We start from the raw sequence: 16,326 nt of genomic DNA on the forward strand, positions 1-16,326 counted from the left end.
CCTCAGTTCCTGTTAGTGTGCATGTAGGTAATAGCGAAGACCAGAGGCAAATGTATGTGTACAATGAAAATGTTATTTAAATTATTATCGAGGATGTCATACAGACGATAGAAATGCACTATTTACCTTCACGTCTGCCATAACACACGGATTATGTTTTATTTGGTGTAAATATGTGTATTCAGCGAGTCCTAGACTGGCGAAGGAGTGTTTTGAGATTTTCACCGCTTTCAGCATATATATGATGACACCAGAAATGGACTTTACGCATTGTAACCACGTTGGAATCGAACCCTGGCCTTCGCCGTGACGAGCAAACGCTACGCAACCGCCAAAGACTGACAAAGGAGAAGATCTACTGAGTTTATATAATTATGCTATTTTCATTTCACGGAATATCCATTTTAATTAGTTACAAAAAAATTGATGCACACACTGTTGGTAATTGTCAGTCTACTAAAAATGCTGTTTGTTGAAATTCTTCTTTACGTAAATACTGAAAGGCCCCAGACATATAGTACAGATATGGCTAGTATTGTATAAATTGTATCAAGATTGTGCACATCTTCTGACTCGAAGTTTAAGTACACGGTATATGAAGGCAGACAGATACTTCAAAACATTCAAATTGGAGGAAGTAAATATATCATTAAATTTATCAACATTAAGAAATAAGGATACATATTAGTGTGTATAACTACAAACGAAGACTCATACAACAGGCATATAAAACTGAAATGGGACTGGTCTTCTGTTAGTTTCAGACTACAAAGTTAGTTGGCAATGCAGATTTACCCGATCACGTAAAAATAGATTAGGAATGTACACACTTACATAACAAAAACAAAAAGGATTAGTGAGTAATAATAATAGGTGTCTCCATTTCTCTCTTTTTCTTCATTTTTATTTTTCACGCTAGAGAAAATGCAAATTTGACTCTCAAAATATGCATTAAAGTTTTGATTTTCTATCGGAGAAAAGATACATTTCCACAGAAATCAAGGGGTTTGGGATATAGATTAAAATAAAATGTTAAAATAAAATCCGCCCTCCCGACCCATAATTTTTTTGAAAAAATGATGAGTAATAAGAATATTTTTTTATGTGATCTAAAGTTTTGAAAGCGATTTTTACACAGTGACGAAGAAATTAATATCTGTGAGGAACATTTTTTCTGAGAAGAAATAATCCTACACTGGATCTACACAGGTTCTGCTTTAAACCCGAAAAAGGTCAAATGTTCAGACGAAAAGTTAATTATCGGTATTTTAAACTGTCCTTCACTCTTATTTTCTGTAACTTTGGAGGAAACACTGCCGACTGAATGTGATTTCGTGGTGAAATCTCCAATTAGTTGCTACCCATGTAGTATGCAATAGTTTCCCCCAACGTTACATATGTGGCATGTGACCTCAAGTGAAATTCATGAAAAATATTCAAAATGTTATATTATCCAGTATTCAATTAGCGTATAATGGTATTAGAAAAAGAAAAATTAGTAGGTACGTATTTGTAAATTAAACACGTGTTTACATAGACAAACACTATGACGTCACAAACATTACCACGGTTCTAAAGTTAGAAAATCTATCCCATCGTCCAATGGTATCTTCCACTCAGGTTGTGTGCCGGACGTCATGGAACAAGGTAAAACTATATATAGATTATTAGTGCAATCGCATTGCACTGCGCTATCTGACAATGTCCATGTGGTCACGTCAAAATTCTCTAGATACAACAATCTGTTACCATTTGGATTTTCATATATGTCGTTTTATGGGTATAGGTAATCGTAGAACTAATTGGCGGTTTAGAAAAATAGGAAAATAATGCCGAAGAACAAGAAAAAGGGTAAGTATGTGATGTCGAAACGCCCTTCTTATGTATGTACGCGGGAAGAGACATGTGATTCATCCAAACATGGGTTGCCCTGTCGTGGCGATTAGTAACATACGGATGTTAAATATTCTTTTGATAATGGACTGTGTCAATTCGAAACACAGTAAAATCATGTAATGATCTTGATCTCCTAATTTTAACAAACTCACTCATGTTGGAATTACGAGAAAGAAATTATCGACCTGAGTAACCTTAGTGAATCAAAAGACCTGTTGAATTGGCACGTGTGAACCGCGTGTGAGGCACAATTGAACATGTTCCTTTGATCCGTTACGTTTTATCATTTCACACGTTTTACAATGTCAGTCTTGTTTTACACATTCGTGTGTTGGACTGTATAAGTAGATTCTGCAATATATACCACTGTACACCCATACATGGCCCGTCAGCTGTCATGTCATGTTGGTAAACAATATGACACAGCGAGAAAGGAAATATCCAAGCGGCGTGTATCCCAAACATACTGCATGGGTTATTTAGTGTCATCGTGGGTCAAAGTACCTGTTGGGGAATGATGATGTCAACAATAAGTTAACTTTACAAACAAGGTTAACACTTTATGTGTTATATTTGGATTAACTTTACTCAGAAGTCGATCCATATGTTATGATATTGATCTCACCTCTTATGTTATAGTTGTGCTGAGTTTGCATTCTTAATAAAGCATAAATTAAACTACATGTTATTTATTCAAAATGGACATCATTTCAAATTCAATTTCTGTATAATGTTTAGGACAGTTCAGAACTTTATAGAGAGGAATAGGTCATGTGAGGTCAATCTTCACAGTTAATTTTTATTTGATTTCTTGAATGTTTGGACCTTCTGAAAATACTGGTCAGTGTTTCATTATTTCAGTGAATTATGACTCTACTGCCATCTACCAATTGCTATCTTTATTTTATTTCACAAAATGCAGACAAATGTTTTTCATCATCGCATACTACCCCACTAATCTTTACTGAAGGTTGATATGCTGTAATAAATGATGATGATTTGTTTGTCAGGTGGCTTGAAAGTTGCCGATAAGAGTCGGCAAGGTTCACGACCTCCCACTGATGATGAGTGTGATACTGGTGACAACTGGAGCACTGCCAGTGTCCTATCCGAGGATGCCAACAGCCTACCTGAGTCAGGTAACAAGAGTCTTGTGTTGATTTAAGGGTGCGATCACCCTTAGAAGTTCTCTACCATCACTTCAAGAAGGGCAAGAGCCACATGAGTTAATTTCACCGATCCGACGAGAGTTTTGAGGGCATTTGTCAGTAATTGATTAATCTAATTTGTTAGGGAGTGAGTGACTTTGGTTTTAACGCCGCTTTTAGCAATATTCCAGCAATATCACAGCTGGGGACACCAAAAATGGGCTTCACACATGTACCCATGTGGGGAATCGAACCCAGATCTTCGGCGTGATGAGCGACTGCTTTAACCACTAGGCTACCCCAATGCCCCTTGTGAGTGATTGTGATGTTAGTTGTACATATATGTAATGTGTACATACATTAGTAATGTTCCCCAAATATCTGGTAATGGTGTGACAACAACTGATGTTACATATATTCAACTGTCATGGTAGTGGACAACGTTATGAGTAAGGCTTCTCACATTTCCTTTGGTACATGTTTTGAGTGAGTGAGTTAGGTTTTACACCACTTTCAGCAATATTTAAGTAATATCACGGCATACCAGAAATTGGCTGCTCACACTGTACTCGAGCAGGGAATCTTGGAGTTTTGTGTGACAAGCAAATGTTTGAACCATCAGGCTACCCCACCAACCCATTTTGCAAAAGAAAGCTTCTTACACTACAGAGTAACCATGCCCGTAAAATGTTGTAAATGTTTTTTTAAGAATAGACTTTCACCTCATGTGTGTTCTTTTGAGTTGTAACCTGCACAGAGTATGACCAAACTGCATGAATATCGTGTTCTTTTCTTAGAATTTTCATGTCACTCATATGTACCTAAAAAGATCTTCACTAAGTAAAAGCGAGTTCATGTTTTCACTGCCATACTACTACCAGCTTTCTTTTGCAAAAGGGGCATTAGTGTAGTATAGTGATTACAGTGTTCGCTTTTTGCGGGAAAGACCTGGGTTTGGTTCCCCACTTGGGTTCCTCAAATGGAGAGGTGACACAAGTGCATGTGTGCTCAAATTGCTCTACATTAACATCTTTCAATGATACCATTAGAAAGGGAAGGCCTGTGAACTATCTCATCAAGTCAGACACAGTTAAAGCAGGATGTGGTACACTTCTGACTTGTAAGACGTCAGAATATTTCAAAACTTGTTAATGAACCTGTGGCGATTACAAGTTGCAAATCATTGAAATGTGATGATGAGGATGTTTCAAATAGATTTTGATATGAAATTCATATATTGATGTCGACCATCAGTGCCAGTCTAGACACAGTTTATATAGATATTTCAGATATTGATTTTTTTCGCGTGGATGCCATAGCTATTCTATTCATGAAAAGCACGCAGTCAAACTCTGATTTTCCTCAATCTCTGGTGAAACATTGAGTTCAAGCTTAAAGGGCCCATCCATGTGCATATCATTTCAAGAATACAGTCTTAGAAATACAAATGTGTGAATGCCAAATTAGGAGATAATCCTATTGTGTTTACATTTGAGAAGTGATTATAGTTGGTTGAACGCTGCTAAATGAAACATTTAGCCGTGTTCAACCAACTATAATCACTTCCAAAATGTAAACACAATAGGATTATCTCCATTCTACCATGACATATGCACCATGAATAAAACGCGTTTGAAATATGCACTCATTACCCTTGCGTAGTGTTTTGACACTACGCGCTTAAATGTCATGGTAAAAGTCTCAGCTCTCAGAAGTGGTTATTGAAAATTTTTCACTTCTAATTTTTTAGTGACAGCCAATCAAAAACGAACATACTTAAATGTCATGGTCAAATGCCATATGACTGACCTCTCGTCCAATGCAAAAGACGTATATCATTTTACCTTAAGCTCTAGTCATTGCTCTTAAGTGTTTGATTTTCAAGAACATACAAACTGATGTACAGAGGGGTGTAGAGTAATCTGGTATTTGTGCCACCAGGTGGAGATGTCGAGTCAGAAGACACCAATACCCAGGAAGATTTTGAGGACAAACTCAAAGAGTGTATAGAAGGCACTCTGTCTAAGAGGTAGGTGCAGACACTCCCATGGTCAGTTGAGCTCAAGCATGTTTATTATTGTAAATAAAAGTGTTAATGGAATGTACAAGATATAAGATTTCAAAACTGTAATGATGAGTTCATAGATAACAGTATAAAGGGGGAGGACTTTGGTTCTAACCATTACTGCTTACTGAATTGTAGTGAAACACGGGCACAATGTAGGATAGTCAGAATTGTCAAAAACTGTTTCCAATCTGTTTGAATCTAGAAACATTTGTTAACTATAAGCTGTCATTGACAGATGCTCTTGTATTCAAAGTTGGTTTAGGTTTTATGACACAATCATGTTTATTAATATATATGATCTGAAGTATATATCAAATTACTCTTTTTTACAAATAGTATGGAATAATTTGAATTTTTCTTCTTTATGAGGTTATCCATAACTTATTAAAATAGAGCTGTTTTGTCATTTCCTGTTTAGTGCTGTGACTAGAAAGAATTGCTTGGAGGGAATTCAAAAATCCTTCAGCAAGAAGTACATCCTGGATTTCCTCGGAGACAGGTGGGTGTTGCTGTTTTATGCAGACAAGGAATAACAGATCATGCAGCTCTGTTTAAAGGAGGGATAAGAGTTATAATTGCACGAGTCTGTATCACATGTTGTAGCTTAGTCAGTGGCATCTTCACAGATTATTGGTAGGGACATTATTCTGAGGTCAGTTATGTAACTTTGTAACTTGTTTTTTTACTTATTTTTACTCAGGAATAGAATAGGTTCTCCAGCTACTGGTTAGAAAAGTGATCTAGAGGGAGGTAGTCATTATATGCGATGGTTGTGGATTGTTGCTGACTATGTGGATCTCGGAATTGCCTGGTCCAGTTCTGATTTTAAACAGCTCCATCATAAAGCTGAAATGTTTTTGAGTGAAGCTTTATGCAGCAAAAATTTAGAAAATGACTGAAAGAATTTCTCAATTCAGGCTTTACTTATATTTCTATTTCTCCTGACCTATCACAGCTCGCTGTCCATGACTTGATAGTAACCATGTTGTTCCACAGGAAGGAGACTGTTGCTGACTGTCTGACCAAGTGTCTACGAAAGGGCAAGGGTGACGAGCAGGCCCTGGCTGCCTCATGTATAGCACTCCTCATCACACAACTTGGGGAAGAGGCAGAGGCATTGTTTGTAGAGTTACGTCCCTTTATGCTCACCATCATGGCTGACAAGTCAACATCCGTTAAAGCAAGGGGAAAGGTGGGTGAAGTAATTTAGGGAATCTATCTTTTGCATAGCGACATGTTCTGTTTTACATACCTGATCTGTTTCCAATGATATGTTCTGAAAGTTGCCAGTGGCACACATCCCAACATTATGCAATTTAAAAATCATTTTATCTTATAAAGGCATGCTATGAAGGTGTTACTTGCCAAGGGTGGAACATTTTGATCATAAAACAAACTTAACTCAAACACTTGATTCAGACTTGTATGCCTAGTTTCTGCAGATGTTCTTTTTCTTCTAATAATGAAAGACCATCATAACATTTGTTTGTGAAGCAGATGTGTGGCAACTAGTGTTGGGAATTGGTTGAAATCTCACAATCGATGATTGCTTCATTGCCAACAAACAATCATCGAAAAAAATTGGTTAGCGTCATTTTTCAGATTTTCCCATCCTGGTTGTTACTGCAGAAAAGTATAACATGACGCAACTTGTTACTTTAAAGTGATGACTAATATATCCTGAACATAAACTTCCTGGAGTCTTAGAGAAATATTCAGTCATGACTTTTCAGTTAGTGAAGTGAGTTTTCTAAGAAATAAACATGTTTCCAGGCCCTGACAACTTCTAAGATATGTTCCATTGTCAAGTATTCAAAGACTAAAACAGTAGTTCCAAAATCGTTTATGTTCGATTATGAGAAAATGTTTTCGATTGCTTGGTCGTTTGGTCACTGCGACCAATCTTCGATTATTTCAATTAATCAGAACACCACTAGTGGCAACATGCTTAAATGCAATGTTTTCATGAATAAATAGACTGTGAACAAAAACTTATATAGTGTTTAAAGTGTTTTATAAATTTTTGTAATTTAAATTTGTTAAATATTTGAGCATTAAATATATCTACCCTCAAACCCATTTGTCTATATTCTGGTTATATGTTGTCTCAGTATTGTCCGTCTTGCCCTGTGTAAGAGTGTCTGTGTTCTGGTTATATGTTGACTGTGTATTATCTATATTGCCCTGTGTAAAAGTCTGTCTGTCTGTTGTAGTGTGCCAAAGCCTTGGCGATATGCAACTTCCTGGCAGGGGAGGACCTTGAGGTGAGTGTTTCACAGACATATGGTCTTCAACTACCTAACTTCATCCTTTTGAAATAGCATAGCAATACTATTAACACTTTTGGCTTACACGATCACAAGTGGTTTTATGAACATATAGTGGTATTGTTGCTCATAGGAGACATTGTTACTGTTATTAGCAAACTAATCTCGTGACTTTTACAGTATTAGTGAAGTATGCTGTAACCACAATATTGCCCTGTGTTTTCAGCATGTTCGTAATGTGATGACAGCTCTAGAGGACATCTTTAAAGCATCATATGTGAAGGGAGATAACTCCTCACCCTCTCACTCTCCCGAGGTGTGCGTGATGCATTCCAAGGCTCTCTCTGGGTGGTGTCTTCTCCTCTCCATTGCACCGTCCTTCCTTGTAGCAGAGATGGTTTCAAGGTACTTTTGAGTGATCATAACAGTGCTGTGTTCATTAAAGTACATCCTCATACACAGTGGTTGAATACCCGTGAAGATGCAGGTTAGACTTGGTCTGCAGCAACCATGCTTGGTGTAAGAGGCGAGTAATGGGATCGGATGGTCAGGTTCGCTGACTTGGCTGACACATATAACCATATCCCATCTGCGTAGATCGATGAACATGTTGATCACTGGAATGTCTGGTCCAGACTTGATTATTTACAGATTGTCGCCATATGGCTGGAATATTGCTGAGTGCAGCATTAAACAAAAAACAGTGGTTAGACCAGGGTATCAACCATAGTCAGAACTAATACAAGTTCCTAGGCACACGATGGATGCCAAACATTCTTACCATGAAAGCTAACTAAGTATGTATCAGATCATCACAGTGGCTACTGAAGGGGAGAAATGTGTGACTGACGGGAATGGCGTAGTTTTATTGTGTCATTTGTTGGTTGTGGAACACCTATGTTATGCCTCTCTGATAATCTGGGTTAAATATGGGGCTTCTGGGGCAGATGCAGAATATTTACCAACCACTGACATTTGGCTGGAACATTGCTGACAGCAGCACTACACAAGCCAACAACAAATAAAGTCAGTGATTTCTGCTTTGTCTGGTGTGAGCTCCTTTGGATTAGATGCTCTGGGATGCAGCTTAAACACAAATATTACTAGCAAGAATAGTTATAGGAAATAGAAGACCACCTTTAATGTCTGAAACTGTACTGAGCCTCACAATACAGTTAAAATTACAAGCTGACTCAGGACTAACATGCCAGCGCATGTTTCCATCCACTGTGATGTATTATTATTGGCTAAAACATGAACCTATTCATAGTAGTCGCAGTACTGCAATTCTCAGCCATTGTTGGCTTTTGGTAGTCAAATAGATCATTGTTAAATTGATCGTTTCTTTTTTTCAGTCACCTTGATCGCATGACAGGACTCTTGCGGAGCTCGGACGTGGACCTGCGAATCACAGCAGGGGAGGCCATAGCTCTTATGTATGAACTGAGTCGAGAGGAAGACGAGGTATGTCAGATTCAAACCATACCTCTGAAGAGTAATCTAGCTGGAGATTGGCTGATCACATGTCATTGTATCCTAGTGTTGAGGACTTGTTTATTTAGTCTACCAGTGGCCCAGGTTAAGATATTTATCTACTGACTACAGACCTTATTGCTGACTGTGGCATAAGCCATTCAGAATGGATAATAATGCATAAACTCAACACCAGGGCCTAGATTTTCGAAGCTCTCTTAGCACTGAGATAGTCGTAAGTGCCATACATTAACATTAGCTTATGACTGTCTTAGCTCAAAGAGAGCTTCGAAAATCTAGGTCCAGTATTGTAATGTTGACTTCTATAAATGAGGAGTTGCTATATTTGGTAAGAGATGTTGTTTTGTTGTAATTATTCCAGTGTGTGATGGCATGATGAGGTATTGCTATTACAGTGTATTGGTAGAATCTGGTCTCAATACATCACTTGTTTTAATTTGTTGTAACAGGACTTTGAAGGAGCAAAAATGCAAGAATTGTGTGAGTTATTAAAACAGCTGGCTACAGATTCAAATAAATTCGTGCCAAGAAAGATCGCCGCCAGCAACGATCCAGTTTCCGTGACATCCTGCGTACTATTGAGGTAAACGGTTTTTGCAGCAGCGCCTGTCACCAAAGTCGCCTACTTTAGTACTGTAAAGTTGGGAAGGAATTTAAGGCATAGAATTTTATGGACTAGAATGGATAATTTTTAGAAAGTGCTATGGATGTGTTTAGCAAATCTAAGCAAAGGACAATATACTGATGTTACAAGCAGTGTTCAGTCTATTTGCTAATAATGTTGGGCTTAGAGATTTAAACCACAACTCAATTGCCACCGTTAGTTGATAATTCTTGTGTCGTAATCAAAGAGACAAATCAATGAACAGCCATTGTCTAGAATGAACTGAAGCTGATATTTGTTCTGAATGATGGGTGTGAAGAGAATCTGTTGCCATGTTACAGGAGTGGGATGCCCCTGATGTGTCCATCAAGTTTGGGGTTGAAGGACTACATCTTGACACGTGGGTCAGGAAAAAGCAGTACGACACCTTCTGTGACCTCCTGGGGTCAGGAATCTACCAGCACCTTCAGGTAACACTAACACGCGCTGTCAGTCTTCTTGTTGATGGGGGTTGGTGGGGTGGCCTAGTGGTTAAAGCGTTCGCTCGTCACTCTAAAGACCCAGGTTCGAATCCCCACATGGGTACAATGTGTGAGGCCCATTTCTTGTGTCCCCAGCCATGATATTGCTGGAATTGCAAAACCCGGTGTTAAACTAAACTCACTCACTCTTGTTGAGGTGTGTGAGAACTGCCTAGTACTGCAACTGTCTGATGGTGTACATATTTATCTAAACTTATTGTTCTGTCTGAGGACAGGTAGTATAACCAGGAAACTCTGGAAATAGTTCCAAAAGTTCAAAAAAAACTTGAAGCTTCCAATGTTTTAATCCATAACTGTTGACAGTTCATTTACAATGAAGTTTGTTATGTACCAGGAATTGTTGTAGAGTGTATGTGTTAAAAAACTGAAATAATAAAGAGAAATAACCTTGGTAAGTTCTAATACCTTAATACAATGCATTTATGAATGCTTTAAACAATGCTAGATAACATGAATCGTTATATTAGCTGAAATACCTTGAATACATGAACAGTGAGATGAGCAGACGACAATTCGCCATCTTGTGACTACCGTAGCTGAGCCTTACAATATTTAGAGTAGATAAATTACATACCTAATGCTATGGTATATTGAGAAAATATACTTCAATGCGTTAATGATGATGTTATAAACATTATTTGATTACTTACATCATGGTGGAGCCATTAATGCATACGGAAAAACGTTGATTAGACCTTGCATATTGGAAGAGGTAGCAACGCTTTTTGCTTTACGATGTACAAAGGGAGATAACTCAGCGGTAACATTAATGAACACCCACAAAAGAGAGGGAAACAACCCTAACTTGACTCGAGCCCTTGTTGAAGTACCACAACATAATTATCAATTGATGTAACAAAACAATTATGTTGTCCCTTTGTGGACTTGATCTTGTTGAATACACTATTAGTCTGGGAGCACCTGCCATGTATTTAAGTCTACAGGAGGGAGCACCTGCCATGTATTATTCTTTACAGGAGAATACATTAATCAGAGAGAAAGGTGTATTCTATTGCATTATTTACAGGAGAATACATTAATCAGAGAGATCTTTAGTCTGGGAGCACCTGCCCTACAGGAGAATACCATGTATTCTAAAGGTGTATTATTCTTTACAGGAGAATACATTAATCAGTCTGGGAGCAGAGATCTTTAGTCTAATCACAGGATCAGGTGTATTATTCTTTACAGGAGAATACATTAATCAGAGAGATCTTTAGAGCACCTGATGTATTCTTTATTCTTTACAGGAGAATACATTAATCAGAGAGATCTTTAGTCTGGGAGCACCTGCCATGTATTATTCTTTACTGGAGAATACATTAAAAAGGTGCATTATTCTTTACAGGAGAATACATTAATCAGAGAGATCTTTAGTCTGGGAGCACCTGCCATGTATTCTAAAGGTGTATTATTCTTTACAGGAGAATACATTAATCAGAGAGATCTTTAGTCTGGGAGCACCTGCCATGTATTCTAAAGGTGCATTATTCTTTACAGAGAATACATTAATCCATTGCCATGTATTCTAAAAAACCATTAATCAGAGAGATCTTTAGTCTGGGAGCACCTGCCATGTATTCTCAAAAACTGACCAAGTTTGAAAGGGTAAGCATAGTCAATAGGTTATACATATTTGTAAATACATGTAGTAACATGTATCATTATGCCCATGAACACAATTTAGTGAGATATTAGCACTAGCATAAATGTCCTATAAGCATCTTGCATAATTTTGTCATATTACTTCTACTAGATCAAGATGGGTGGTGGGGTAGCCTAGTGGTTAAAGCGTTCGCTCGTCACACCGAAGACCCAGGTTCGATTCCCCACATGGGTACAGTGTGTGAAGCCCATTTCTGGTGTCCCCCACCTTGATGTTTCTGGAATATTGCTAAAAGTCACTCACTCACTAACAAATTAGATTAATCAGTTACTGACAAACGCCCTCAAAACTCGGATCGGTGAAATTAACTCATGAGGCTCTGTCCCTTCTTGAAGTGATGGTAGAGAACTACTACTAAATAGCTTGAACAAATCTTGTCTGCAGAGTCTCAACTTCTTTACAAGGGTGATCACACCCTTAAATCAACACAAGACTCTTGTTACCTGACTCAGGTAGGCTGTTGGCATCCTCGGACCCGGTTCGATTCCCCACATGGGTACTATGTGTGAAGTCCATTTCTGGTGTCCCCTGCCGTGATCTTGCTGCAATATTGCTAAAAACTCACTCACTCAAGATCAAGATGAAAGCATACACACATTGACAGACGAAAGTAGTTAAAATCTTGTACCTTGTGTTTTCAGAACATGTACAATGCAGCTGCATTCAAGGCTCGGACAAAGCTTCGTCAGAAGCATCGGGACAAGCGGTCTGTCAGTGTCAATGGTGTTTGATGACACTGTTCTCTAGCTTTTGTGTTTTGTTAATCACACATGGTGCATTGTGATGGTAGCGTTGTTATGGCCGTAGGAGTGACACTCAATGGAACATCTATACTCAGCGGATAATGTAATTTTGAAACGTATAGCCTAGATGGCTTCAATGTCAATGGGAGGCAATATTGTAGCGCCAAGCGAAGTCTTGCTCTTAGTGAATATTTCCTCGCCAGGTGCTGCCTTACATTTCATATCATCCTGAACAGCCTCGTCATGTGTGTAGGTCAAGGTCACCACCAACTTATTTCTCACCTTCAAAAGGGTTACAGACACTGATACAGGGTTTGCTACAGAATATGTTACAGGGTTGTTCTGAGAAAATATACAGAATGTTACAAATGTTAAAAATATGTAACATGGCAAGTCAATTTATATATATTTTTTGTCAGGGATATTATATGTCTAATTGCCATTCTGGATGTATATGATCATCGATGTTGCATGAGTGGGCTAGTGTTAATGCTTAAAACTGGCTGCATTACTAAGGGCATTATGACCGGTGGTCAGAGTTAGTATGTTATTTTCATGTTTTCTTAAGATTAAAGATAAAACATTTTCAGCAACACAAAATAGTGAGAAAACCAGACTCCTGAAAAAAAGAAACAAATTTAGTCAGGTAACATAAATATGACATGTTGCATATACAAGTTTGTTAGGATACATTTGTGTAGAAGCATTTATGAGTACTTGTTACTAGTTGTTGTTTGTTTTGAGTGAAGACTTTATTTACTAATGTATTTTGTTTATCCAGTAACAATTTTTTTTCCCCCCATGCTACAGATGTAGGTTCAATTCCCCATGAAACTTGTGAAACCGTTGTTTGCAACATTGCCATAACTATCACATACTGTCAACCATGCTCACCTAAATGGTTATGTATATATATATATATATATATGTATTTATTGAGCTGCAAAGCAAAAGACCATGCAGATGTCGTGACTGTATTGTACATACGTACATCGCCTCTGCTCACTGGTATGGATCAGTATGAGTGACAAAACAGACTATTCACTGTGATAGTGTGTGTATCCTATACAAGAATTGTATGTCATATGCATTGATACTCATTCTTTTACAACCAGTTTTAAAATCCAGAGAGGCCAACCGTTACGGCGTGGGGGAATGGGGTCTTTGGGGCAAAGCCCATTAGTACAATCAAGTGAAATATATCTGGACTTTTGTCAAAACACATCACCTGTAACAATATCTGTACTGTAATTGTACTTATACAGTAAGTAATCAATGACTAATTACTTCTTTTAGTTTGTGCAGAGTTTAGATTTTCAGAAATGTCTGTGAATTCTTTTCAGCAAAACCATAGTCTTACATGCCATGTTACGATAACTAGTTTATTTCATGATATTTCTAGAAGCCAGTTACTCCGATATTCCTGATGGATATTAGGTTGTTATCTCATGCTTGAGGTTGTTATCTCGTAAAAAACATTCATTGATTAATTAGCTTGAGACATGTCATAATTTCATAGGACTTGTGGAAATATTGTTCCATATTTCCCTAGATAGCTTCAGCATGTCATTATTTCCTCATTATACGTGGGTTGTACATCAAATCCTCCACAGCAAATGCATGTATCTGTGTGAACCTTCAGCAGTATTTGTATTGTACAATAGCAACATGTCGATATAGCTGCCGGAGTCGCATCTGGGCGTCCCTCCTATGGCTTGATGCTTGCACTGATTGTTTTTACCTGCCTTGTGTTGTTGTTTGCAGCTGTGAAGCTCACCTGTGACATAGTCGCTACGTCTGTGATGTTTGATAACGTAGTCTTAAATCATAAGTAGACTTGTTATGCAGGGAGGAGTAATAATAAAGCAGACCAGGGAATATATTTTCGTATCTACTTGCCTTGACCATTTTCTTTAATATTAACGAACAGATGTTGCTGACTATTTATCCTTTAACTGTCACCATGGTTACCACAAGTACCCGGATCAGCATCATGTTGATTATTTATTCAAATAATACTCATCCTTCTTAATTTGAGCTTGACTATTAGAGTTGTGAAATCCAGTGGAATATGTTCCGTTCTCGAAATCACCTTTTGTCATAGTTAGGGTAATACTGTGTTCAGCTGATTCAGTGAAAACCAATAAAATTGTTTCTGATTATGATGTGAGCCATAAAGACAGATCTTGTTTGAATAATGGAATATCTAGTTATGTCTGCTGGTGTAGGATCAGGTTAACAATGTGTTCATATTATATCAGTTTGGTTTTATTCTGGAAGATTTGGTTTGATTGGTTTGTGCATGTTTCTACAAGATCATTGTTCACATAATGGTGACAGTTATATGCTATTTAAGTAATTTGATGTGAAAATTACTTTATGTTGTGACTACTGCCTCTGAATCAATGCAGATATGGTGCAGTGTATTATTCACTTTGGGAATAGTCAGATTAAGTCAGCGTCTAGAAGAATTTTTGTTGGTAAATGGTGCAATTTTCCCATCTATGCCAATGTTGACCAATCACTACTATAGTTTCCAGTCATCCAACTATACCTTATATGGATCTCTCTATTTCACAGGCCTTCGTTTGTAGTACTTCATTACTGATAAACTGTCATAGTCTAGATATGGAATCAAGTTGTTGCTGAGATACTGCAACTTTCAAAGAAGAAACAGTGAAACATACACAACATTCTCACCAAGCTGAGATATTTTTAAATGGCTGAGCTAGTTAAGGCACATATTCTTGGTTTGGCCAAAATAGGAGATGGAATTCTTGTCATGGACTGATTGATGAAACCATTTCCTTATACTTGTATTATGTGGAGGGCAACTCATGATTTGAAATGGGTAAAAATTTGGAAGAATTCAGTTCCAATTTTGTTGTTATTTGCTTGTCATATAAATATATATTTTTTCATGAGAAGATAATTTGTTGCTGCTACCTATTTCTTTAATGTACTGCAGACTTCCTTTGAGGATAGAAGTTATTCATCTTGTTATTTTTCCAAAAGGCATAATGATATCTTTTTATGCTGATTACTTATGGTGTGGGGACTTGTTCGAAAAGTCTTTATATATAGAATGGAAATGTGTTTTTAATCAAGGTCATTGATAACAAAGGGTCTTTTGTTCCGATAAATGTCATTTATGTGTCTATTTGAATGTTTCTCATGGAAAGGTGTTCATCACAAAATACAAATAAGATCTCACTAAACTTATGGGAACGTAGAGTTGTAAAATAATTTTATCCTGAAGGATTTAATTGTACATATTGAAACAATTGTTTTAGATAAGCGACATTTTCTGGTTTATATATATATACATACAAAACCCTTGTCTTTTCAAATGCTCCATCTTTGACTTTTGACACCCGTGGGACAGTGCTAGTCAGTGTGACCTCCTCCTACTGGGCACTTCATCTCCACAGGCGTCTTTACACAACTTTTAGCATTTGTAAAACTTTTAGCGGAACATGGGATAAGATGTACGCTTGTGTATTTCCTCCTTTTAATTTTGTTTTATTCATAGTGTATAGCAACCAAAATAAATAAAACTATCAATTGCTACAAAATCAGGGTTTGTCTTGTATGTTGCAAGTGGAAGGAGAGTTGCTACAATAAGAGCAGCTGCTAACACTCAACACAACCAAATCCATATAAGGTAAGATTTGGTTAGTTTTGTTTTGTTTGTTTAACGCTGCCCTCAACAGCTTGGCAGCAGTCTAGAAATAATTAAGTATCAGGGATGGCAATTTTCCGCTGATTTTCTGTCAAAATGTTCAATTGTGAATCGTCTAAATCCATTGAGAAACCTTCAACTCGATGACACAATATTACGTTTTCAGCTGAAAATAGATTCTCCTGTTGCCATCCCTGATGTATGGACCACACAATC

At 37.4% G+C, this 16,326-nt stretch overlaps 1 protein-coding gene across 1 annotated transcript; it reads left to right on the forward strand.

Annotated features, from left to right (window-relative positions):
- Window positions 1-1,658: 1,658 nt before the first annotated feature.
- On the forward strand, window positions 1,659-16,003 carry LOC124256308 (interferon-related developmental regulator 1-like). The gene is given in 14 exon segments (XM_046690283.1): window positions 1,659-1,851; window positions 2,907-3,035; window positions 4,986-5,073; window positions 5,531-5,611; window positions 6,109-6,304; window positions 7,326-7,376; window positions 7,606-7,784; window positions 8,735-8,843; window positions 9,323-9,389; window positions 9,392-9,456; window positions 9,819-9,947; window positions 11,047-11,107; window positions 11,601-11,627; window positions 12,327-16,003. Coding segments are annotated over 13 exon segments (1,200 nt in total). The 5' UTR covers window positions 1,659-1,829; the 3' UTR covers window positions 11,624-11,627; window positions 12,327-16,003.
- Window positions 16,004-16,326: the final 323 nt, after the last annotated feature.

This window comes from Haliotis rubra, unplaced genomic scaffold, assembly GCF_003918875.1.
Source record: "Haliotis rubra isolate DU_JTF1 unplaced genomic scaffold, ASM391887v1 Scf623, whole genome shotgun sequence".
In the NCBI taxonomy this organism is placed as follows: Eukaryota; Metazoa; Mollusca; class Gastropoda; order Lepetellida; family Haliotidae; genus Haliotis; species Haliotis rubra.